The sequence below is a fragment of the Rhinoderma darwinii genome, chromosome 7, assembly GCF_050947455.1.
Source record: "Rhinoderma darwinii isolate aRhiDar2 chromosome 7, aRhiDar2.hap1, whole genome shotgun sequence".
Taxonomy (NCBI): domain Eukaryota; kingdom Metazoa; phylum Chordata; class Amphibia; order Anura; family Rhinodermatidae; genus Rhinoderma; species Rhinoderma darwinii.
Window position 1 is genome coordinate 4,868,715 of NC_134693.1, and position 25,024 is coordinate 4,893,738.

Consider the following 25,024-nt stretch of genomic DNA (forward strand, 5'->3'; position numbering starts at 1 on the left):
GGCAAGTGCTGCAGTTTTCCGCAGCGGACATTCCACTGCACCACAGTGAGTGTTTGAAATTGTGAAACCTGTATATTAGTTTCATTCAGTATAATGACAGCATTGCCAACATAATTCAGACATCACTGGGGGGGAAAAGTGGACCCTTTCATTAGTGATTGATGACCCAGCCAATGATGTCATCTGACATGTCTCAATAACCCATTAGAAGAATTTAAAGGAGAACTTTCACTTTAAGTTATCCCACTTTTTATTTTTAAATCCCATGGATGTGTAAAGGGAAAGGATGACATGGGGGGTATAATAGTAAAACTACCATATGGGTCGCTTTCAGTCTATATATGAACCATGCTCACATATGGAGATGAGCTGGTGTTGGTCTATGTTTTTTGCTTTGATTGAAAATACGATATATGAATTATGGGAACAGAAGAATTGACCTACGTGGCCTATTGAAAGGTCATCAAGGCGCTTTATAAACCAAGGGAATGCATTAAAAGTGCAGCCAATAACCACTACTTCATAGGTCATAAAAGCTTCTAGAGTAACTCATTTGTTGGCCGAGGCCTTCACTCCCACAGGACAGAATCCCCCTCTAAGTCGTCTGGATTCTTGTGTCTATATAATGGCACCTAATCACATGGTAATTACACAAAGTGTAGCATTCACTATAAGTACAACTCAAGTTCAAGCTTAATGGCCGACTAGATCATTCTTCAATTGATTATCAGCCCCTCTCTTGAGACATTCCCAATATCCTCGGTAGGCTTTATCTCCAACGTTTGATATCGTGAAGAGGCCTAGGCTTTAAAATGAAGATATTAGAAGATAGTTATTGCCACTCTGACCTTCCAGGGAACCCTTGACCAGGTTCAGAGGAACGAACCCTGGTTGGAAAACACTTCTCTAGTGGACACATCTACTCTACCTACGGTGATTTTTATACCGCTCAACGACCATTAAAGGCTGGTTTCTGTAAATAAAAATGTTCTCTCTCCATTATGGCGATGGGAAGGGTCTTCCTGGTGTGACGTCAGAGGTCTGCTGTGTGCTCTGAGCTGTCTCTCCCTTTTTCAACTCCCCTCCCCCTTCTGCTGTATCTCCTTACTCCACGTCTTCCATGTATTGTATTACTCTAGACTGATTTTTGGGGACTGAGTAGATTTCTGAACAGTTACTGGTACAGATTGGGAAACTACAGGCTGCTGAAAGGTGAAAAAGATGACACTTTCCATATGATGATGTCATTCATTACTCTCAGGAAATATGTTACTGAACATAAATCAATCATAATTTAGTATAATCACCAAGATATTATTATTACTATTTTCCTCACATACGAGTTGCCCTCAGCGGCTGCTGCTACAGTTGGGACTAATAATAATAATATAATAATAATAATCTTTATTTATATAGCGCCAACATATTCCGCAGCACTTTACAATTTAGGGGGTACATTGTACAGACAATATCAGACTTTACATATTGACAAAACTAATTTACAATTCAAACAAGAGGAGTGAGGACCCTGCTCGCAAGAGCTTACAATCTATGCGGAAATAAGGGAGACACAAAATGTAAAAAATGCTTGTTCCGTACAATGATATTTGTGGTGTAAATGAGTGCAATAAGGATAATCATTTATTAGGACATAAAGGCTACGCGTTTCAACGTTGGACTAATGGCCGGCGTTAGTATAGACTTCGGACTCGAACACCATAATATAGGGTTGTGTTCCACATCATCCTTTCCTGCATTATGTTCTTTCTCTGAACCCCTTTGCTGCTCATGTATTATTTCATTCCGTTTTCACCCTTCACAGACGCACCGCTCACGCTCACCACCAACATCAGTAGGTCATCTCCGATTCTCCTTTAATCTCTCCATATGTAACAATGTCAATCTGCAGCATGTAACTCTTAAGTGATTTTCTAAAATCAATAATGTCTCAACAGTTTCTATGAATTTGTATGTAATGTTTCATTTGTCATCACTCTGACCTCATGTGACGTCAGAGATGAGCTTTGACCTTTAGTTTGAGCGCCTTTTTCATGTGTGCTGTTTTGATGTGTGTTCCCCTTTATAAAAGAGGTACTTTTATATTCCTGTACACCTGGCCTGAGGAAGACGTAAGTCCAACGTCGAAACGCGTAGCTTTTATGCCCTAATAAATTATTGCTTTTTTACAACTATCCTTATTGCAATCATTTACACCACAAAGATCAGCAGCGCCCCAAAATAGGTTCTATATATCTATAGGTTTATATAGGTCTATATATATATATATATATATAAGTTATCGGTAACTATTTCTTCTTACCGGATCGGATCTGGCTGCAGCTGATTACCTGGACTATTCCCTGCCCACACCGGAGTTGTGCCTAGGATTTGTACAACCCTAAAAGGTGAGCAAATCACTTGCTCCCCCACGACTGTCGTGTATTATCATAGTTTATTTTGCACCATGTGGCGCCGTGTATTTCAGTTTTTTCCCTCTACAAGTATCTGTGTATGACAGACATGAAGTGTATTAGGGTGCAAGGCGTGTGGGGGATACTTCTGAATGAGGGGGGTCTAGTTCTTATGACTAATGTAAAAGGGGGCCAGGGAAAGTAGTCAGATCAGGGAATGTAATAGGCCGGTCTAAATAGATGTGTTTTTAGGGCACGCTTAAAACTTTGGATGTTGGGAATTAATCTGATTGTCTGGGATGGCGCATTCCAGAGGACAGTGCAGCACAAGAGAAATCCTGGAGACGGGAGTGTGAGGTTCGGATTATGGAGGATTTTAATCTAAGGTCGTTGGCAGAACGTAGAGCCCGAGTATGGTGGTAGACAGAGATGAGGGAGGAGATGTAAGGAGGTGCAGCACTGGGGAGAGCGTCGTGGGGGAGAGGAATAAGTTTGAATTTAATTCTGAACTGTATGGGCATCCAGTGCAGTGACTGGCAGGGGGTAGAGGCGTTGGTGTAGCGGTCTAGTGTAGTGACTGGCACAGGGTAGAGGCATCGGTGTAGCCGTCTAGTGTAGTGACTAGCACATGGTAGTGGCATCGGTGTAGTGGTTGGTCAGAAAGATGAGCCTGGCTGCTGCATTGAGGATAGATTGGAGAGGGGAGAGTTTAGTGAGTGGAGTCAAGACGAGAGAATCAGAGTGACAATGAGAGTTTTGGTTGTTTCCTCTGTAAGAAAAGGGCGGATTCTGGAGATGTTTTTGAGGTGAGAATGACAGGAGCGTGAAAGTGATTGAATGTGAGGAGTCAAAAATAACCCCGAGACAGCGGGCGTGCTGCCCAGGAGTTATGGTAGTGATAGAGACAGCGGGCGTGCTGCCCGGGAGATATGGTAGTGATAGAGACAGCGGGCGTGCTGCACAGGAGTTATGATAGTGATAGAGACAGCGGGCGTGCTGCCCAGGAGTTATGGTAGTGATAAAGACAGCGGGCGTGCTGCCCGGGAGTTATGGTAGTGATAGAGACAGCGGGCGTGCTGCCCAGGAGTTATGGTAGTGATAGAGACAGCGGGCGTGCTGCACAGGTGTTATGATAGTGATAGAGACAGCGGGCGTGCTGCCCAGGTGTTATGATAATGATAGAGACAGCGGGCGTGCTGCCTGGCAGTTATGATAGTGATAGAGACAGCGGGCGTGCTGCCCGGGAGTTATGATAGTGATAGAGACAGCGGGCGTGCTGCACAGGAGTTATGATAGTGATAGAGACACCTGGCGTGCTGCCCGGGAGTTATGATAGTGATAGAGACAGCAGGCCTGCTGCCCAGGTGTTATGATAGTGATAGAGACAGCAGGCCTGCTGCCCAGGTGTTATGATAATGACAGAGACAGCGGGCGTGCTGCCTGGCAGTTATGATAGTGATAGAGACAGCGGGCGTGCTGCCCGGGAGTTATGATAGTGATAGAGACAGCGAGCGTGCTGCACAGGAGTTATGGTAGTGATAGAGACAGCGGGCGTGCTGCCCAGGAGTTATGGTAGTGATAGAGACAGCGGGCGTGCTGTCCAGGAGTTATGATAGTGATAGAGACAGCGGGCGTGCTGCCCGGGAGTTATGGTAGTGATAGAGACAGCGGGCGTGCTGCCCGGGAGTTATGATAGTGATAGAGACAGCGGGCGTGCTGCCCAGGAGTTATGGTAGTGATAGAGACAGCGGGCGTGCTGCCCAGGAGTTATGGTAGTGATAGAGACAGCGGGCGTGCTGCCCAGGAGTTATGGTAGTGATAGAGACAGCGGGCGTGCTGTCCAGGAGTTATGATAGTGATAGAGACAGCGGGCGTGCTGCCCGGGAGTTATGGTAGTGATAGAGACAGCGGGCATGCTGCCCGGGAGTTATGATAGTGATAGAGACAGCGGGCGTGCTGCCCAGGAGTTATGGTAGTGATAGAGACAGCGGGCGTGCTGCCCAGGAGTTATGGTAGTGATAGAGACAGCGGGCGTGCTGCCCAGGAGTTATGGTAGTGATAGAGACAGCGGGCGTGCTGCCCAGGAGTTATGGTAGTGATAGAGACAGCGGGCGTGCTGTCCAGGAGTTGTGATAGTGATAGAGACAGCGGGCGTGCTGCCCGGGAGTTATGGTAGTGAGAGACAGCGGGCGTGCTGTCCGGGAGTTATGATAGTGATAGAGACAGCGGACAGACAATCACTGGTGTTCTGTATTAGAGCAGGGGTGATGTCACGGGAAGAGGTATATAATTGGGTGTCATCAGCGTAGAGATGGTACTAGAAGCCAAATCTGCTGATGGTTTGTCCAATAGGAGCTATGTAGAGAGAGAAGAGGAGCGGACCTAGGACTGATCCCTGAGGAACCCCGATAGCAAGGGGAAGAGGAGAAGAAGTGAAACCAGCAAATGACACACTGAACGAGCGGTCAGAGAGATAGGAGGAAAACCAAGAGAGAGCCGCGTCCTTGAGGCCAATAGAGGGGAGCATGTTGAGTAGGAGTTTGTGGTCTACAGTGTCACAGGCTGCAGAGAGATCCAGAAGAATCAGGAGAGAGGATTTACGTCCGATTTAGCCGCCAAGAGATCGTTTAAGACTTTAGTAAGGGCAGTTTGTGTGGAGTGTAGAGTGCGGAAACCAGATTGTAAGGGGTCAAGAATGGAGTTAGCAGAGAGATAGCCGATAAGGCGAGAGTAGACCAAGCGTTCCAGGAGTTTGGAGATGAAGGGCAGATTAGAGACTGGTCGGTAGTTGGCAGCACTGGATGGGTCAAGAGTTGTTTTTTTCAGTAATGGGTTTATAATGGCATGTTTAAAAGAGGAGGGAAAGATACCAGAGGAAAGAGAGAGGTTAAATATTTTAGTCAGGTGACTAGTGACAGCTGGGGAGAGGGACTGGAGGAGGTGTGAGGGGACAGGGACTGGAGGAGGTGTGAGGGGAGAGGGACTGGAGGAGGTGTGAGGGGAGAGGGACTGGAGGAGGTGTGAGGGGAGAGGGACTGGAGGAGGTGTGAGGGGAGAGGGACTGGAGGAGGTGTGAGGGGAGAGGGACTGGAGGAGGTGTGAGGGGAGAGGGACTGGAGGAGGTGTGAGGGGATAGGATCACTAGGGCAAGTAGTAGGACGAGAAGAAGAGAGGAGCCTGGAGACTTCTTCTTCTGTTATTGGGTCAAATGCTGAAAGTGAAGAAGAGGGAGTGCGGGAGGGAAGGGGATCGATGTTACTCGGGGACTGGGAGATAATATCATGGTGGATGTTGTCAATTTTAACTTTAAAATAAGTGAGCACTGAGATCTGTGATTGGCGTCTAAACTTTAGGACTAAGGAGGAAATAAAAAGTATCAAAGAGGCGTTTTGGATTATTAGATAGTGTGGAGATGAGGAGGTGACATGGACTTGTTTGGCTCGGTGAAGGGCAGAGTAATAAGTTCTCAGCGTAAATTTGTAATGGAGGAAGTCTGCTGACAAGTGCGGTTTTCTCCACAGTCGTTCGGCACATCTCGAGCACCGCTGAAGAAAGCGGGATTGAGGAGTGTGCCAGGGTTGTGGACGTCTGTGTCGGGGGTTCGGAGTGTAGGGGGGGGGGCTGCTTCATCCAATCATTTTTGAGAGTATTATTGTAATGTTTGGAGGCCAGACTAGGACATGAGGGGGAAGAGCTACTGCAGAGGCTCTGCTCCTTCCCTGACAAGCTGACAAGAAATCTCCCCAGCTATACAGCCGTTCTACTGCAGAGGCTCTGCTCCTTTCCTGACAAGCAGGGCAGAAAGCTATTTCTATTGGCTTCTCTGCAGTGAATAGAGGATCACTATGCAGAGAATTGGCTATGGGCAGAGTCACTGAGCATACGTGTCCACCAGTACTCAGCTCATTAGACGGACGTGAACATTGCTATACACCTGTGTGTTTCATCACATAACCAGGACAAAATTTTAACCACAGGGAGTAATTAATGAACATTTCTATTGGATGGCAGCAAACAGAGATCTTGAAAACTGAAAATAATTTTTACATAAAGTATATTGGAATATTGTATAACTTTTCATTATAGATTTAATAAGTTCTCTTTGCTGAAACCATAATACCCCTTTACGGTCTGTTTGCATTGGCTAAATATGGTTATGATTCACTTGTTTCTAGTTTGTACAGTATCAGTGGCACCTGCAGCGTCATTTACATTAGGCTTTGTTGCAAGTACCAATGTCATATTATATACTATACTGTATTATCACTATATTATAACTAAACTATTATACACAGCCATAACATTATAACCACTGACAGGCGAAGTGAATGACACTGATGATCTGGTTACAGTGGCGCCTGACATGGGGGGGGGGGGGGTATATATAAAACAGCAGGTTAACAGTCAGTTCTTGTAGTTAATGTGTTGGAAACAGGCAAAATGGGCAGGAGTAAGGATCTCAGCGACTAACAAGCGCCAAATTGTGATGTCTAGACAACTAGGTCAGAGGAGATCCCGGTATGCAGTGGTTAGAACCTACCAAAAGTAGTGAAAGGAAGGACAACCGGTGACCGGCGACATGATCATGGGTGCCCAAGGATCATTGATGTGCGGGGGAGTGAAGGCTAGCCTGGCGAGTCTGATCCCACAGAAGAGATACTCTACCACAAATTGCTTGAGTGAATACTGGCTATGATAGAAAGGTGTCAAAACACGCAGAGCATCGCAGCTTGCTTGTAGCAGCAGACTGGTCAGAGCGCCCATCCTGACTCCTGTCCAGCACCGAAAGCGCTTACAGTGGGCACTTGAGCATCCAAACTGGAGCATAGAGCAATGGAGCAATGGAAGAAGACGCCTGGTCTGATGAGTCATTTTTTACATCATTTAGATGGCCGGGTGCGTGTGCGCCGCTTACCTGGGGAAGGATGCATTATGGGAAGGAGAGAAGCTGGCGGAGGCAGTGTGATGCTCTGGGCAATGTTCTGATGGGAAACCTTGGGTCCTGGCATTTATGTGGATGTGAAAAGTACCACCGACCTAAACATTGCTGCAGACAAGTGCCCCCTTCATGGCAGCGGTATTCTCTAATGGCAGTGCCCCCTGTCAGCAGGATAATGCCCCCGCCACACTGCAAACATTGTCCAGGAACGGTCTGAGGAGCATGACAGAGTTCAAGGTGTTGACTTGTCTCCAAATTCCCCAGATCTCAATTTGAACATCTGTGGGATGTGCTGGAAAAACAAGTCCGATCCATGGAGGCCGCACCTCACAACTTAACGGACTTAAATAATCTGCTGCTGACGTCGTGGTGCCGGATACCACAGAACATCGTCAGGGGTCCCGTGGAGTCCATGCCTTGACGGTTTCAGAGCTGTCTTGTTGGCACGAGGGCGACCTACACAGGCAGGTGGTTTTAATGTTATGGCTGAACGGTGTACTATAATGTGGGATCACTATGGTCGGATCTACCAGTCATAATATATACTATATTACCACTATCTTATCAGTAGATCTTCTATGATTATTGTGTAGTGTATTGTTACTATGTTATTTGCAGCAGTCGCGATTGACTTCTCTATTTTACCTCTATAATCATATACGGTACTTGTAGTCCCCCTGGGCTCTTAGTGATGAACATCTTCAGAAGTGGCGAGCTTGGCGCCATTGCTTCCTCCTCGATGAAAAAGTGACATTTTCATAGAACGGTGTTTATTCATCGCTAAGTGGCATGTGAACTCCACGACCCAATGAATGCGCATTGTGACACATCCGGCCTGAAGAGAGGAGCATAGAGTTACATCGTATCCGTGCGGTGTCAACCGCTGGCGACAAACGTGGATCCATCTTCTATGAGTGCGGCCCCCTACACAGGGACTCCTTGTTCTGCTCCTATTATTGACTACACCAGTCGCTTTGATCATCACCAGAGATCCAGTAATGATGTCATCTCCCCCCTGGGGGCACATATTTCTGATGTTTAATGAATGCCAGTATTGAACTGTAGAGTTTAACCAACATAAGACCCTCAACTCCTCGGAGGTCAGAGATCTGAAGCGTAATGAAAAAGAAAAACATCCCTCGGAGGCCAAGGCTGAAGCGTGGCTGTAGACATAGGCCGGCAACAAAGCGCTCCGGAAAATACTCAGCTCCATCGATGAACAGATTCGTGAGAAGAATGTAATCAGTGACAACAATCGGATCGGATAATTGGACCCTTCAATATTTGTATTACTGACCCCAGGCCCCCCACGTCAGAGCTACTGGAGCCCCACGGTAATGCTGAGGTCTTACTTATATGCCACGTGTACTGATTATGGCTCCGTGCACACGACCGTAGTTTTATCTGTAATTACGGATGAAATCGCGGACCCATTCATTTCTATAGGCCACGGACAACTTTCCTTATATTTACGGATGTGTGTCCGGGCCGTAGAAATGATCCGCAAAATATAGAACATGTCATGTTCTTGTTTGCAATTCCAACACTGACTCGTCCTTATGCGTCTATGGGAGCTACTGCAATTCCGGACGCCTAAGGAGGCGCATCTGTATTTGCAAGTTCGCATTTGCCGACAGTAAAAAGCCTTAAAGTCGTGTGCAGAACGGTTTCTACGGTACGGGCACCTTCCTGCAAATATACGGGAAGGCGTCCGTCGGCCATAGAAATGAATGGGTCCGTAATTACAGGTGAAATCCATGGTCGTGTGCAGGAGGCCTTAGGGTTTATTCACACGCCGCAGATTCATTATAGAAATTTCTGCATCTGAAAATGAATTCAGAGAGAGCAGTAAAGATATCAATGCTAAAAGGGAAGGCTTCCTTCTTCCAACACCTTACCAGCCTTATACCACCCAAATTACTGCCCCCGGGGGAACCTCCGGCTGTGAACTTTCTTGATTTTTGGATTCTCCTGAAAACACGGCTGGTGATCGGTCCCACTCACATACGACGTACAGTGAAGGATCAAAACTGAAGCTCTACACAAATAGTCATTCAATAGGGATGATCCTATAATAGATCTGGGAAGCCTTGGGGCTTCCTTGTGGCCGGTCCTACAGACACAGACCGTAATGTACTATAAATATACACTATAAATGGTGGCCTGTATTCTGGTCTGCCACTGCCTTAAAGGGGTTTCCCATCTTGGCCATTTATGATATGGGGCCCCCTAAACCCCGTTCTATTTTACTCGGCTCCGCTGCCTCCCGGCCTAACCTTCCTGGATAGGTGGTCTGAAGTTACGGAAACAGCCAAGTGCTCGCTGTGCTGTTTCCGTAACTTCCGACCGACCACCTAACCAGGATTTGGCCGGGAGGCAGCGAGAGATGAGTAAGCTAGAGCGGGTTTTAGGGGGCCCCGTTCTAGAGATAGGTGCGGGTCCTAGAGGTGGGACCTGCACCTATCGGACCTTTATGGCGTATCCTGTGGATATGCCATAAATGGCTGAGATGGGAAAGCCCCTTTAATACTAGTAATACAATTATTTTAGGGAATTGTATAGGCAATTGCCTAATAAACAACTGCAGGTTTCCCTTTGATAAACCAAAGATGATCCTATAATTTAAAGTCTATGTAAATATTTGAGGGCTTTTTTTTTTCTTTTTTAATAAATAGATCAGTCATTGTGATTTGTGTAACTTACTAATTAGTTTTTATTTAAAATTTGTTATACTTTTGGAGACACAGCTGTTCTGTATTCTCTATATAGAACAGCTGTATCGTTCACTATTCACTGAATCCGTCAGTGCCGTAGACCTGACGGGTTCAGTGTCAGAGGGTCCTGCGTGTCTGACGGTTCATAACTTAGATGTGATAGATTACAGGTGGATCCTGCGTGTCAGAGACACAGGACCCGCTGACACTGAACCCGTCAGCTCCGCGGGACTGACGCATTCAGTGAATAGCGAACGATACAGCTGCTCTGTATAGAGAATATCGGGCAGCTGTGTCTCCAGAAGTAAAACTAATTTTTAATAAAAACTAATTTGTAAGTTACATAAATCACACTGACTGATCTATTTATATTTTAAAAAAAGCCCTCAAAAGTGTACATAGCCTTTAAAGGGACAGCAGGCTTGTAATACACTCTTTATTATGGAATAGCAGCTTAGCGGCCCTATTGTTCTGAAAACAGGGTGTTGGTGCATTCATATGCTTGACACACAAGTCCCCAGACTCCCTATAATTAACACAAACTTTAAAATTGTTGCACCCCTGCAGAGAGCATTATCTTATTACATGCAAATCAAAGCACGTCCCTGCCACACTGGAGGAAACCCAATACACCAATCATGCAACGTCACAACGAAGTATGTGACCATTATCTCCAGCCACCACAACCTAAAGACAACCAGATAATCTGCATGGATAGTTCTCATATAATATCAGGGAACAGAATATTCCTGCAGACACAGAGAAAAAGTCTATGTTCACCTCTGAACCCTGTTTTACAGATTGCATACAGAGGCTGTAACTCAGGATCAGTACAAGATAAGTAATGTAATGTATGTACACAGTGACTCTACCAGCAGAATAGTGAGTGCAGCTCTGGAGTATAATACAGGATGTAACTCAGGATCAGTACAGGATAAGTAATGTAATGTATGTACACAGTGACTCTACCAGCAGAATAGTGAGTGCAGCTCTGGAGTATAATACAGGATGTAACTCAGGATCAGTACAGGATAAGTAATGTAATGTATGTACACAGTGACTCCACCAGCAGAATAGTGAGTGCAGCTCTGGAGTATAATACAGGATATAACTCCGGATCAGTACAGGATAAGTAATGTAATGTATGCACACAGTGACTCCACCAGCAGAATAGTGAGTGCAGCTCTGGAGTATAATACAGGATGTAACTCAGAATCATACAGGATAAGTAATGTAATGTATGTACACAGTCACTCCACCAGCAGAATATTGAGTGCAGCTCTGGAGTATAATACAGGATGTAACTCAGGATCAGTACAGGATAAGTAATGTAATGTATGTACACAGTGACTCCACCAGCAGAATAGAGAGTGCAGCTCTGGAGTATAACACAGGATGTAACTCAGAATCATACAGGATAAGTAATGTAATGTATGTACACAGTGACTCCACCAGCAGAATAGTGAGTGCAGCTCTGGAGTATAATACAAGATGTAACTCAGGATCAGTACAGGATAAGTAATGTAATGTATGTACACAGTGACTCCACCAGCAGAATAGTGAGTGCAGCTCTGGAGTATAATACAGGATATAACTCAGGATCAGTACAGGATAAGTAATGTAATGTATGTACACAGTTACTCCACCAGCAGAATAGTGAGTGCAGCTCTGGAGTATAATACAGGATGTAACTCAGGATCAGTACAGGATAAGTAATGTAATGTATGTACACAGTGACTCCACCAGCAGAATAGTGAGTGCAGCTCTGGAGTATAATACAGGATGTAACTCAGGATCAGTACAGGATAAGTAATGTAATGTATGTACACAGTGACTCCACCAGCAGAATAGTGAGTGCAGCTCTGGAGTATAATACAGGATGTAACTCGGGATCAGTACAGGATAAGTAATGTAATGTATGTACACAGTGACTCCACCAGCAGAATAGTGAGTGCAGCTCTGGAGTATAATACAGGATGTAACTCAGGATCAGTACAGGATAAGTAATGTATGTACACAGTGACTCCACCAGCAGAATAGTGAGTGCAGCTCTGGAGTATAATACAGGATGTAACTCAGGATCAGATAAATAATGGGATTTATTTACAAAGTGACTAAACTGTTTATAGACATAAATGTGAACTGTATGATGGGGATCAGAGGTGAATATAGACTGTAATCGTGTCAGATGTCTCCAGGATAGGATGATGTGGCTTTTATGAAAGTATTAATATTGTAATCCAATATATTAGCGCAAGCGTCCAATACTGTTAGTAAAAGCTCACACAATATAATGCTCATGTCATTAGTAAGACAGAATAAATAACTAATTAAAAAAAGACCTCAAACACCTACTTATTAGCGATGATTCTGGAACAACCACCGGGTCTTTGGACTCTTTGGACTCGGTTCTGTCCGGTACAATGTGTGTTGTGGTCGCAGTGGGAAGCGTTGAGATCCCAGCTTTCCTCTCTCTCCGTCCTGTTCAACAAGGAAATCTTTCCCTCAGTAATTCAGTAACCAGGCTGAAAGGGCAGCGTAAGAAAGCAAGCAGAGGTAGATGTGCCTGCGTAGCCTGAGAGGGAGATAGGGGCAGCGACTCTGGGCTCCCTGACATATTTACTCAGTCATGTCTTCATTTAAAGGGGGGCTCTGATGACGGGCTACAAGCTGCTTCCTTCACTATGCGCTGATCAGTTCTCAATCCCAATCACTCATGATCACATTACGGAGGCGACTTAAACCCCTGACCTCTAACCCTAGAAAATCACCGATTATTAAATATGGGCCTGATGTGGTACAAACTAAAATAGTTATAACTTCTGGCGATTGTTTTATTCTTCACTGGACAAAGACCCAAAGATTGGGGGGCAATCAGGCCTTGTAGGGGCAAAAAACAATAAAAATCTGGAGTTCTGAAATACTAATTATCAGATATTGCAACATGCTGGAAAACCTCCAAACCATGAACAAGATCCGTCCGGAGACGTCGGCCCGCCCGCGGCCGTCCTGTGACTAGACCGCCTCTCACATTTATTATTTACCTATTTAAAGTCTGGAAATTGCATCGGAAAGAAAAATGCGCAGCAGGAAGAGCGAGCAAGAAATGAAATTATAACAGAGATAGACAGATATATCAGCAGTAAGTTCTAGAGAATCCATCAGAACCAATAATGGAAGTCACATCCTCCTTCACGTGGCGACTATTCCAACGCAAAAAAAACATCCTGCTCAACTGGGACCACCCAGAAGTCCCAACTATAGTCCCTGTCCGGTCAAGGCTCGCCTGCTGGTGCTTTACTCAGTGCACCCCTGTACTATTCGGGGTTCTGCCTCAAAATCGTTCAGTCTCTCCAGTTTTTCATGCCAATATATTTGTTAATGGCAAAAATCACGAACGTATAATGTCCTAGTTCCGTACCATAAAGTATAATACAGGCTGTAACTCAGGATCACAACATAAACCACATAAATATAAAGTCTATATATAAAGAGCAAAATGCTGCCCCATCTGGACAACCCCTTTTCTAATTTGGGGACTTACAGGCAGTCTGTTTATTCTTGGGTCCAGACGCTGAGACCCCCCGCAATTAGCTTGGTATATCCATGGGAAACCGGTGGGGTGACTGCACATTTCTCCGAGCAGCGGTCACTCTAGCATTACATGAAGCCCATGAAAATGAATGGGCGCCACCTAATGGATGGTTGTGCACAGTCCTCCGGAGCTCCCCTTTGTAGCAGCTTCGCTCTCTCATACAGGGTCCCAACAACTGTATGTCTATTGGGTGGTATATGGGGAGCGAGACGACAGCAATGACATAAAACAGTGTTGGATTTTTTTGTGATTATTGCAAGTCACATGAAATTCCTTTCACGCTCATATTGAACTTGCCTGTAACGTTATGTCATGCTGATGTCCCACCAATGTCACGCCGATGTCATGCTGATGTCACGCTGATGTCCCACCGATGTCACGCCGATGTCATGCTGATGTCACGCCGATGTTGAGCAATATGACAATGCAATTTTTTCTTTGTAAATCTCATGTGACTTTCTATAATGCAATGTAAAATTCAAGGCAACTTTGCGGGATGATTCCATGCAGTGTTGCATAACACGTGATAATCACAGTGGAGTCTTAGGCCTCATTCACACGAGCGTATCAGATTCACGCACGTGAAAAAGGCGTGTGAATCTGGTCCGTGTGTGTTGCGTTATGCATCAGTGTGCATTGTGTATTTTTTTTTTATATTTTCAATTGAATTGATGCGCATGTGAATCCGTGTGATTGACTTCAATGGGCGCGTAGGTGCGTGATAATGTACCAATATAGGACATGCAGTGAGTTTCACACAACAGACTCTCGCTGCGTGAAAAATCACGTATGTGTGAATGGCCCCATTTATATCAATGGGTCCATGTGCTGTGCGTTGTTTCATCGCCGAGCACACGGGCATGTTCACACGGCTTATTTTGGAGAGTAAAAGCCTCGTATTATGCTCCAAAATACATTTGAAATAAACCTGCAAACAGTTTCCCTTTGATTTCAATGGGAAATACACTGTGCTGCTTAAATGAGGCGTATTTTTAAGCAGAATTCAAAGAACGCCTCGTAAAAAGAGGTAGCGTGTCACTTCTTGAGGCGTTTTTGGAGGTGATTTTCCATTGACACTGAAAAACAGCCACATAATTTTCAGCCACGTCATTTTAGGCGGTCTTACACGGCTAGTATGGGGACGAGTGGTTGTTACTCCGATCACTTGTCCCCATACATTCCTATAATGTCGGCAGCGCGTCTCCCTGTTTACACACCAAGATGCGCTGCCGACAACGATAATATTTTCGCCATTTAAAACGATGCAATGAGCGTTTGCTCGTTCCGACTGATCGTTGCCCTGTTCTGGGAACGCTCGTTCGCCCGATAATTGACCGGTGTAAAAGCGCCAATGACCTTACTCCTAATTGACCTCTAAATGCCCTTTCCATGGTCCTGAATCTTGGAGTCATGATTATTTTTTTACCCCTCTCCTTGCACAATTAAGGAGTAGGGTGCTTCACACGCATTTCAGTCCTGAAGTACAAATTATTCAACAAAATTGTTATAAAAAAATTGATAAAATTATTATATATATTTTTTTAAATAAATAAAAAAATAGTCAAATTACTTGACATTTCTTGATCATATCACATACAGGGAATGTTTACATGCAGAGGGTGAAGCCACTACAGGAATCCAATGTTCTGCATCATTTGGTATTTTACGAACAGAGTTCTTTGGAAAAAAAAAAACAGGTGACCTTTAAATGTGGGTTACGCAACCTAGAAAGCCGCCGTCCCCGTCACACCTGACTTACAGGTCACTGGATTTGCCTGGTATCTATCTGAAAGCAATTCTAATAGAATGAGTCACTTCCTCGCCTCGTCCTGCCCCCTGCAATCCGTCACTTTGATCACCTACAAAGGAAACCACTTCAGTCATGTGACCTCTAAGGCGGTTGTTCCTTTTATTATTGATGCGCCGCCTTCCGTTCGCCGCTTGTTCTATTTTGCTATCAACATGTTTTTTGCTGTCAAATTTTGTTTGGAAATTTACAAAAATGGTTCAATTATCCATTTCTATTACACTTCAAATCAGTTCCAAGTCAATAAAATAACCGCTGGAAATTTCCACAATTTGACTGTATCCGACATTGCCATAAACAGATTTTATATAAAGAAATGTTTCAAAGTTGACCCTATTACAATATACTGGGCTAAGGCAAGAATGGACAAGTTACTGCGGACTTTATCAGTCCGTCTGACCAATGCAGGAGGCGATTTGACTATTTTAGTAGCCGAGAACTTTCATAGACATCATTAGAAAACTATCCAAAAAGTTAGGTACAGGTAGTAAATGACTAGGTGCATCGGCCATCTGGGATTGGTCCAGCCCTGCAGTACATGGTGGCCTAGTCCATGAGGCTGATAATGGCAGGTATGAGGTTTATTCTACATATAGGACTGTGCACAATAAAAATGAGGCTATTCTTTTACATCAAAGTTTGTGCACATAGATTGCCCGTCTGACGCGGCGGCATTACATGGTCCCGGGCCGTCTCCTGACCATGCTTTTGTCAGCCGTTCTTTACTTTGAGTTGTGTCTTCTGGTACTTGAATTTGGTCTGTCGAACTATAAGGCCTTGTTCACACGGCGCTAAAAAAAAGACATGTAGACGTGTCAAAAACGCTGGCGTTTTTGTAAAACGCTTTTTAAAATCCAGGAGTTTTTGGTGCGTTTTTTGTAGCCTTTTTTGACACATTTAAGACACGTCATTTTGACTCCCATTGACTATGGGAATTAGGCGCGTTTTATGCGCCAAGAATTGACCTGACGTTTCTTCTTTTACATGACGCGTTTTGTTTTTTTAAAACGCGTCGTATGCACCACAATGCATTTTTCCATTTATGTCAATGGGAAGCTTAAAGAATGCGTTTTTTACGTGTTTTTCGCCGCATAAAGCGCGTCAAATACTCGCCGTGTGAATAAGGCCTAATGCTGTCTTCCATAGCAACTGGTACTACGTTAGGAGGGTGAGACTCATGAGTTCTGTCCACAATTTCTTGCAGGGGTCACTGGTGAACTCTGAAGGGCCTAATAGACTCTGATCATTAGATCTGACATATTCCAATCAAGAAAAAGTAAGTGACATCATAAAACGAACTACATCATTATGTCATGTGTACAGTATACTGTATATGACATATACAGCAGCCCCTACGACACTAAGGGGGACCCATAAATGGGCAAGTCTCAGATGCGTTTCCACTCGTGAACCCCGTTGCTACGCCATAGCGAGCCCTCATAGGTCCTCTAGTGTCATATAATGAAGGACCATCAACCAAATATTATAAGAGAAGGGAACGATAGAGTTCAACCAACTGAGGCTTCCCATGCCCTATCAAAGAATCTCCACAGATTGAACCATCTAAGGCTTCGTTCACATCTGCGTCGGGGCTCCGTCTTTCCTTCAGAATGGAGCCCTGACCAGAGGTTTCCGTCACCATTGAAATCAATGGTTTCAGTTTGTCTTCATTGTGCAAGGGTTCCGTCGTTTTGACGGGATGAATAGCGCAGTCGACTACAGTAATCAAAACAACGGAACCCTTGCCCAACGGCGACCAACGGAAACCATTGGCACCGGAACTGTCACTTTTGAAATCAATGGTGATGGAACAGAAACCTCTGGTTTCAGTTTGTATCAGTCAGGGCTACGTTCCGACGGAAAGCTCAGACGGAACGTCAGAAAGGGACCCCGGCACAGATGTGAACAGATCCTAATCGGGTTTTCCCAGCCTACGTTGCCAGATCTCCTTAGTGCAATCTGTCAACATGATTATGAGAGCAAACAAACCCTGTGTACAGAGCAATCTACAAAGAAGTTTCTATTATAACAATAAGATTGCACTCCGCCGTCACTGCTCAGAATCGAATTATATTACGGAAATGTAATCCTCTGTCTAAGAGTTATCACAAGTGAAATCTTGACTGAATGTATTTATATAAGTGAAATATAAGCCCTGAGCCGGCAGCGCTTTTTCATTAGTGACGGTCCGCTGGTTTTATTGAATCGGCTCTTCAGATGAAGAGCAGCAGGAACCGTTGGATGTTCTTAAGTGTCAAGACCATAGAAGTTATCGGAAGGCAAAGAAAAGAGGACTTTCTATGGCGAGGTAAGAACCGGGTATTCTAGAGGAACGAGGCGGAACAGAGGTCGGTATGAAAGCCGCTCATCCCATAGGATTGTCATACTATATATCCCATAGTCCTCAGTGACGAAATATTCTTATGAGAACATTATCCCATACACTGTCATTATCAACCCCTCATGTGGTGTTGTATCCCAGGGTCGGAGGTCCGATTCTAACCAGGTCTGTCTGCTTGCCCTGCCCTGTGCTCCAGTTTCTTACCATAAAACCCATCCACCGATGATGTCTTCTAAAGAAACTAGGTCTGGGCTTATGTATTGAATACAGATGGGTGGTGGGCTTCACCACTGAGCGAGCATTATCCCGTCAGTGCGGCGTAAATAAGGGGCTTCAATGATTTATCTGTAAACGGGTAATATTTAGGACTGATAAGAAGTTGCATTCCAGAAAGCTGCATAAGGCTTCGTTCACATCTGCGTCAGGGCTCCCTTCCGATGTTCTGTCCGAGCTTTCCGTCGGAACGGAGCCCTGACTGACACAGACAGAAACCATAGGTTTCCGTTTTCATCACCATTGATTTCAATGGTGACGGATCCGGTGCCAATGGTTTCCTTTTGTCTCCGTTGTGCGAGGGTTCCATCGTTTTCACGGAATCAATACCGTAGTCGACTACTTATTAACATGGACCGGTGGTTAAAGCTTTCCTACAGTTGGCACTTGCTTAAATTATATGGACACCTTAAGGCTACATATTACTCCGCTTAGCCCTCAGAAGACGCCCGTACCTCAATGGATTAAAAAAAAAACACAACAGAAAGGACGAGGACATTTTTTGTGTCGTTTTTAAATGCAAATGGCTGGATAATGTGCCGGCAGAAAATAATGATCTATACAAAAACAAATATACATGAAATGTCCTTGTGTCCTCAGGTGTCATCCAGACCCTTTTTGGGATACATACAGCCAGGTACAGAAGGCCGAAACAAATTGGTGGAAATTACCACTAAGGAACTGAAATGGCTGACATGGACTCCTTAGTGGACGCGGCTATAAAGTCTTCTTGGTCCAGCTGTTGTGTCTATACCAACATATTCTTCATTTACCATATCCACCTTGAGTGGTTTGGGAGGAATTTTTTGAGGTAACCGCCAATTCACGTTTTTGCTGATGGCCGGGTGGTCAATGGGAATACTGAAGGCCATAAAAAATCCTAAAGATTTCCTACAAAGGCCCACGTGACCGCCTTGAGTTAACCAGTAACACATGGCAGGACCTGCGGGATGGTTTGCTCGCCTCTTCATCTGATCTTTTAGGATTGTCCAGTGACCGTCACCTCGCAGTGTTGGCTTTGTGCCCGATAGCGGAAATTATTCAGAGGATCCACCCTACAGTTATACAGAAGGTGGGAACGTCTTTAACCGCATCATAATCTCCGCTGCTGTCATTGCACACACGGGTCATATTATCAGTAACGTCTGACAGGTGTTTTTAAATGAACACATAAAAGTCATAGGTTAAGGACAATCCAAAATCAGATGGGATTGTCATTAGCTGGTTGGCCTGGGCCCTATCGAGTCCAGACCTGGGCCTACTGGAGGACCCTCAGCTCCTTCTAAGAACCTATTACAACCGAGTCTGCTCTGAGGCTGTAAAAAGCTCCAAAACCTCCTATAAACTACAAACTATTATGTGACAGGGATGTCAAATATCTATCCTCCAGAAGGAAGAGAACTGTCTCACTAGTGCCACCTATAGGTGACTATCCTGTAAATCAATATCCGACTGGTTTGGCTATTAACCCAAGTCATGTTTTAAGGCTCTATAAAGGGTCAGACATTGACTTACAGGGTAGCCACGTATATGTGACATTAGAGAGACCGTTTTCTTCCTTGTGAAGGAGAGATATTTTTCATACTTTTCCCATGGAGCATTGCCCTTAAAGGGCTTGTCTCATCAAAATGCAGCCACAGGGACAATCAGCTGATCGCCCCGGGTCCGGCACAGTTGATTTTGCTGGGGAAAACTGAGGCCAGCCAGGCCACTGCAGAGGAAACGTAGTATTACATAGTGACCGTTCAGATGAATGGCCGTCCATGTAATACAAGAAGGGCTCAAGTCCACCAGACAGGAGCCCCAAGCACGACCCCTTCTAAGAGACAACTCCTTTAAAACTCCCTACCTAATAGATTTCCACAAGGAGAATCAGTACCTAATTATGATGATTCTAAGGGGATGTTCACACGACCTATTTTCAGGCGTAAACGAGGCGTTTTACGCCTCGAATTACGCCTGAAAAGACGGCTCCATTACGTCTGCAAACATCTGCCCATTGCTTGCAATGGGTCTTACGATGTTCTGTTCAGACGAGGTGTAATTTTACGCGTCGCTGTCAAAAGATGGTGCGTAAAAAGACGCCCGCGTCAAAGAAGTGCAGGACACTTCTTTGGACGTTTTTGGAGCCGTTTTTCATTGACTCCATTGAAAAACAGCTCCAATTACGTCCGTAATGGACGCCGCGAAAACCGCAAGTACGAGCAATTACATCTGAAATTCAGGAGCTGTTTTCGCCTTAAAACATCTCCGTAATTTCAGACGCATTTTGCGTTTCCGTGTGAACATACCCTAACAATCCTTTCTTGTGCTGAAGAAAAAGAAAGAACGGAGCTACATAGTGTGAGTGCCCTCAAAGTATTAGCGTTTCCCAACAGGTATGAGGCTTACCTTGTAGTGTTGTGCTAATATATATATATACACAACACTATGTTCCGGCGTGTAAAGCGTTGCCAGGTTCTCCTCTGAGAATAATGCCCACTCCCCAGTGGATTTTACAAATGTACCGGGTCATTTCAAATAGGAAACCTGCAAATTGCTTGTGAAAAAAATGGAAATTTGCGCCAGGACGACGGCTTTCTTTTTATCCTGGACCAGGAGTCCTAGTTGGATCCACCTCGTACATTTCCCACGAGAGGTTGTGAACCATATATTAGGGGGCCCTGGAAGAAAGTGGTAGCACTATTAGGGGGGCAGTAATGACATATAATGACCACTGCACAGAGATAATACACTACGGGGTCACGGGTGGTAAAGTGGTGGGAAGAATGTGCACTTGGGGTTCAGGAGCCAGAACGATGGGGAGTGTCATGACATATCGTGATCAGTGCACAGTGGTAAAACCAGTCTGACCAGATACATGAATATTTCATGTTTTTATTCTATAGAACATAACAGGGAACTCTGGGTGAGTATAACTTTTTTCTTATTACTTGCAATTTTTGCGGCGGAATCTCTGCTTTGTTGCGGGTTTAATCACCCCATTGAATTCAATGAATTCAAATGAAATAACAAGAGCAATCACAACCAAGGTCAGGATGCATCCATCATATAACCACCCCCTACCATGTATACACCCACAGCCATCCATCATATAACCACCCTCTACCGTGTATACACCCACAGCCATCCATCATATAACCACCCCCTACCGTGTATACACCCACAGCCATCCATCATATAACCACCCTCTACCGTGTATACACCCACAGCCATCCATCATATAACCACCCTCTACCGTGTATACACCCACAGCCATCCATCATATAACCACCCTCTACCGTGTATACACCCACAGCCATCCATCATATAACCACCCTCTACCGTGTATACACCCACAGCCATCCATCATATAACCACCCCCTACCGTGTATACACCCACAGCCATCCATCATATAACCACCCCCTACCGTGTATACACCCACAGCCATCCATCATATAACCACCCTCTACCGTGTATACACCCACAGCCATCCATCATATAACCACCCCCTACCGTGTATACACCCACACCCATCCATCATATAACCCCCCTCTACCGTGTATACACCCACAGCCATCCATTATATAACCACCCTCTACCGTGTATACACCCACAGCCATCCATCATATAACCACCCCCTACCATGTATACACCCACACCCATCCATCATATAACCCCCCTCTACCGTGTATACACCCACAGCCATCCATCATATAACCACCCCCTACCGTGTATACACCCACACCCATCCATCATATAACCCCCCTCTACCGTGTATACACCCACAGCCATCCATCAAATAACCACCCCCTACCATGTATACACCCACAGCCACCCATCATATAACCACCCTCTACCGTGTATACACCCACAGCCATCCATCATATAACCACCCTCTACCGTGTATACACCCACAGCCATCCATCATATAACCACCCTCTACCGTGTATACACCCACAGCCATCCATCAAATAACCACCCCCTACCGTGTATACACCCACAGCCATCCATTATATAACCACCCTCTACCGTGTATACACCCACAGCCATCCATCATATAACCACCCACTACCGTGTATACACCCACAGCCATCCATTATATAACCACCCTCTACCGTGTATACACCCACAGCCATCCATCATATAACCACCCTCTACCGTGTATACACCCACAGCCATCCATCATATAACCACCCTCTACCGTGTATACACCAACAGCCATCCATCATATAACCACCCTCTACCGTGTATACACCCACAGCCATCAATCATATAACCACCCTCTACCGTGTATACACCCACAGCCATCCATCATATAACCACCCTCTACCGTGTATACACCCACAGCCATCCATCATATAACCACCCCCTACCGTGTATACACCCACAGCCATCCATCATATAACCACCCTCTACCGTGTATACACCCACAGCCATCCATCATATAACCACCCTCTACCGTGTATACACCCACAGCCATCCATCATATAACCACCCTCTACCGTGTATACACCCACAGCCATCAATCATATAACCACCCTCTACCGTGTATACACCCACAGCCATCCATTATATAACCACCCTCTACCGTGTATACACCCACAGCCATCCATCATATAACCACCCTCTACCGTGTATACACCCACAGCCATCCATCATATAACCACCCTCTACCATGTATACACTAACAGCCATCCATCATATAACCACCCACTACTGTGTATACACCCACAGCCATCCATGATATAACCATCCTCTACCGTGTATACACCCCACAGCCATCCATGATATAACCACCCTCTACCGTGTATACACCCCACAGCAATCCATGATATAACCACCCTCTACCGTGTATACACCCCACAGCCATCCATCATATAACCCCCCTCTACCGTGTATACACCCACAGCCATCCATCATATAACCACCCTCTACCGTGTATACACCCACAGCCATCCATCATATAACCCCCCTCTACCGTGTATACACCCACAGCCATCCATCATATAACCACCCTCTACCGTGTATACACCCACAGCCATCCATCATATAACCACCCTCTACCGTGTATACACCCACAGCCATCCATCATATAACCACCCTCTACCGTGTATACACCCACAGCCATCCATCATATAACCACCCTCTACCGTGTATACACCAACAGCCATCCATCATATAACCACCCTCTACCGTGTATACACCCACAGCCATCCATCATATAACCACCCTCTACCGTGTATACACCAACAGCCATCCATCATATAACCACCCACTACCGTGTATACACCAACAGCCATTCATCATATAACCACCCTCTACCGTGTATACACCCACAGCCATCCATCATATAACCACCCTCTACCGTGTATACACCCACAGCCATCCATCATATAACCACCCTCTACCGTGTATACACCCACTGCCATCCATCATATAACCGCCCTCTACCGTGTATACACCCACTGCCATCCATCATATAACCACCCTCTACCGTGTATACACCCACAGCCATCCATCATATAACCACCCTCTACCGTGTATACACCCACAGCCATCCATCATATAACCACCCTCTACCGTGTATACACCCACTGCCATCCATCATATAACCGCCCTCTACCGTGTATACACCCACTGCCATCCATCATATAAACACCCTCTACCGTGTATACACCCACAGCCATCCATCATATAACCACCCTCTACCGTGTATACACCCACAGCCATCCATCATATAACCACCCTCTACCGTGTATACACCAACAGCCATCCATCATATAACCACCCTCTACCGTGTATACACCCACAGCCATCCATCATATAACCACCCTCTACCGTGTGTACACCCCACAGCCATCCATGATATAACCACCCTCTACCGTGTATACACCAACAGCCATCCATCATATAACCACCCTCTACCGTGTATACACCCCACAGCCATCCATCATATAACCACCCTCTACCGTGTATACACCCACAGCGATCAATCATATAACCACCCTCTACCGTGTATACACCCACAGCCATCCATCATATAACCACCCTCTACCGTGTATACACCCACAGCCATCCATCATATAACCACCCTCTACCGTGTATACACCAACAGCCATCCATCATATAACCACCCTCTACCGTGTATACACCCACAGCCATCCATCATATAACCACCCTCTACCGTGTATACACCAACAGCCATCCATCATATAACCACCCTCTACCGTGTATACACGCACAGCCATCCATCATATAACCACCCACTACTGTGTATAAACCCACAGCCATCAATCATATAACCACCCTCTACCGTGTATACACCCACAGCCATCCATCATATAACCACCCTCTACCGTGTATACACCCCACAGCCATCAATCATATAACCACCCTCTACCGTGTATACACCCCACAGCCATCAATCATATAACCACCCTCTACCGTGTATACACCCACAGCCATCAATCATATAACCACCCTCTACCGTGTATACACCCACAGCCATCCATCATATAACCCCCCTCTACCGTGTATACACCCACAGCCATCCATCATATAACCACCCTCTACCGTGTATACACCAACAGCCATCCATCATATAACCACCCACTACCGTGTATACACCCACAGCCATCCATTATATAACCCCCCCCTACCGTGTATACACCCACAGCCATCCATCATATAACCACCCTCTACCGTGTATACACCAACAGCCATCCATCATATAACCACCCTCTACCGTGTATACACCCACAGCCATCCATCATATAACCACCCACTACTGTGTATACACCCACAGCCATCCATCATATAACCACCCTCTACCGTGTATACACCCCACAGCCATCAATCATATAACCACCCTCTACCGTGTATACACCCCACAGCCATCAATCATATAACCACCCTCTACCGTGTATACACCCACAGCCATCAATCATATAACCACCCTCTA

General features: G+C 45.3%; 1 protein-coding gene across 7 annotated transcripts in view; it reads right to left on the reverse strand.

Annotated features, from left to right (window-relative positions):
• ST3GAL3 (ST3 beta-galactoside alpha-2,3-sialyltransferase 3) overlaps positions 1–25,024 on the reverse strand; it is a 310,879-nt gene that overhangs the window by 152,885 nt on the left and 132,970 nt on the right. For 3 of the 7 annotated variants that reach the window (XM_075832627.1, XM_075832625.1, XM_075832628.1), the window contains exon 3: positions 12,420–12,545. The exons of 3 other annotated variants lie outside the window; for them this stretch is intronic. In XM_075832627.1, the coding sequence (XP_075688742.1) occupies positions 12,420–12,545 (126 nt within the window). Of the gene's footprint in view, positions 1–12,419; positions 12,546–25,024 lie in introns of those variants that run through there. One more of the 7 variants, XM_075832632.1, reaches the window with a different exon arrangement.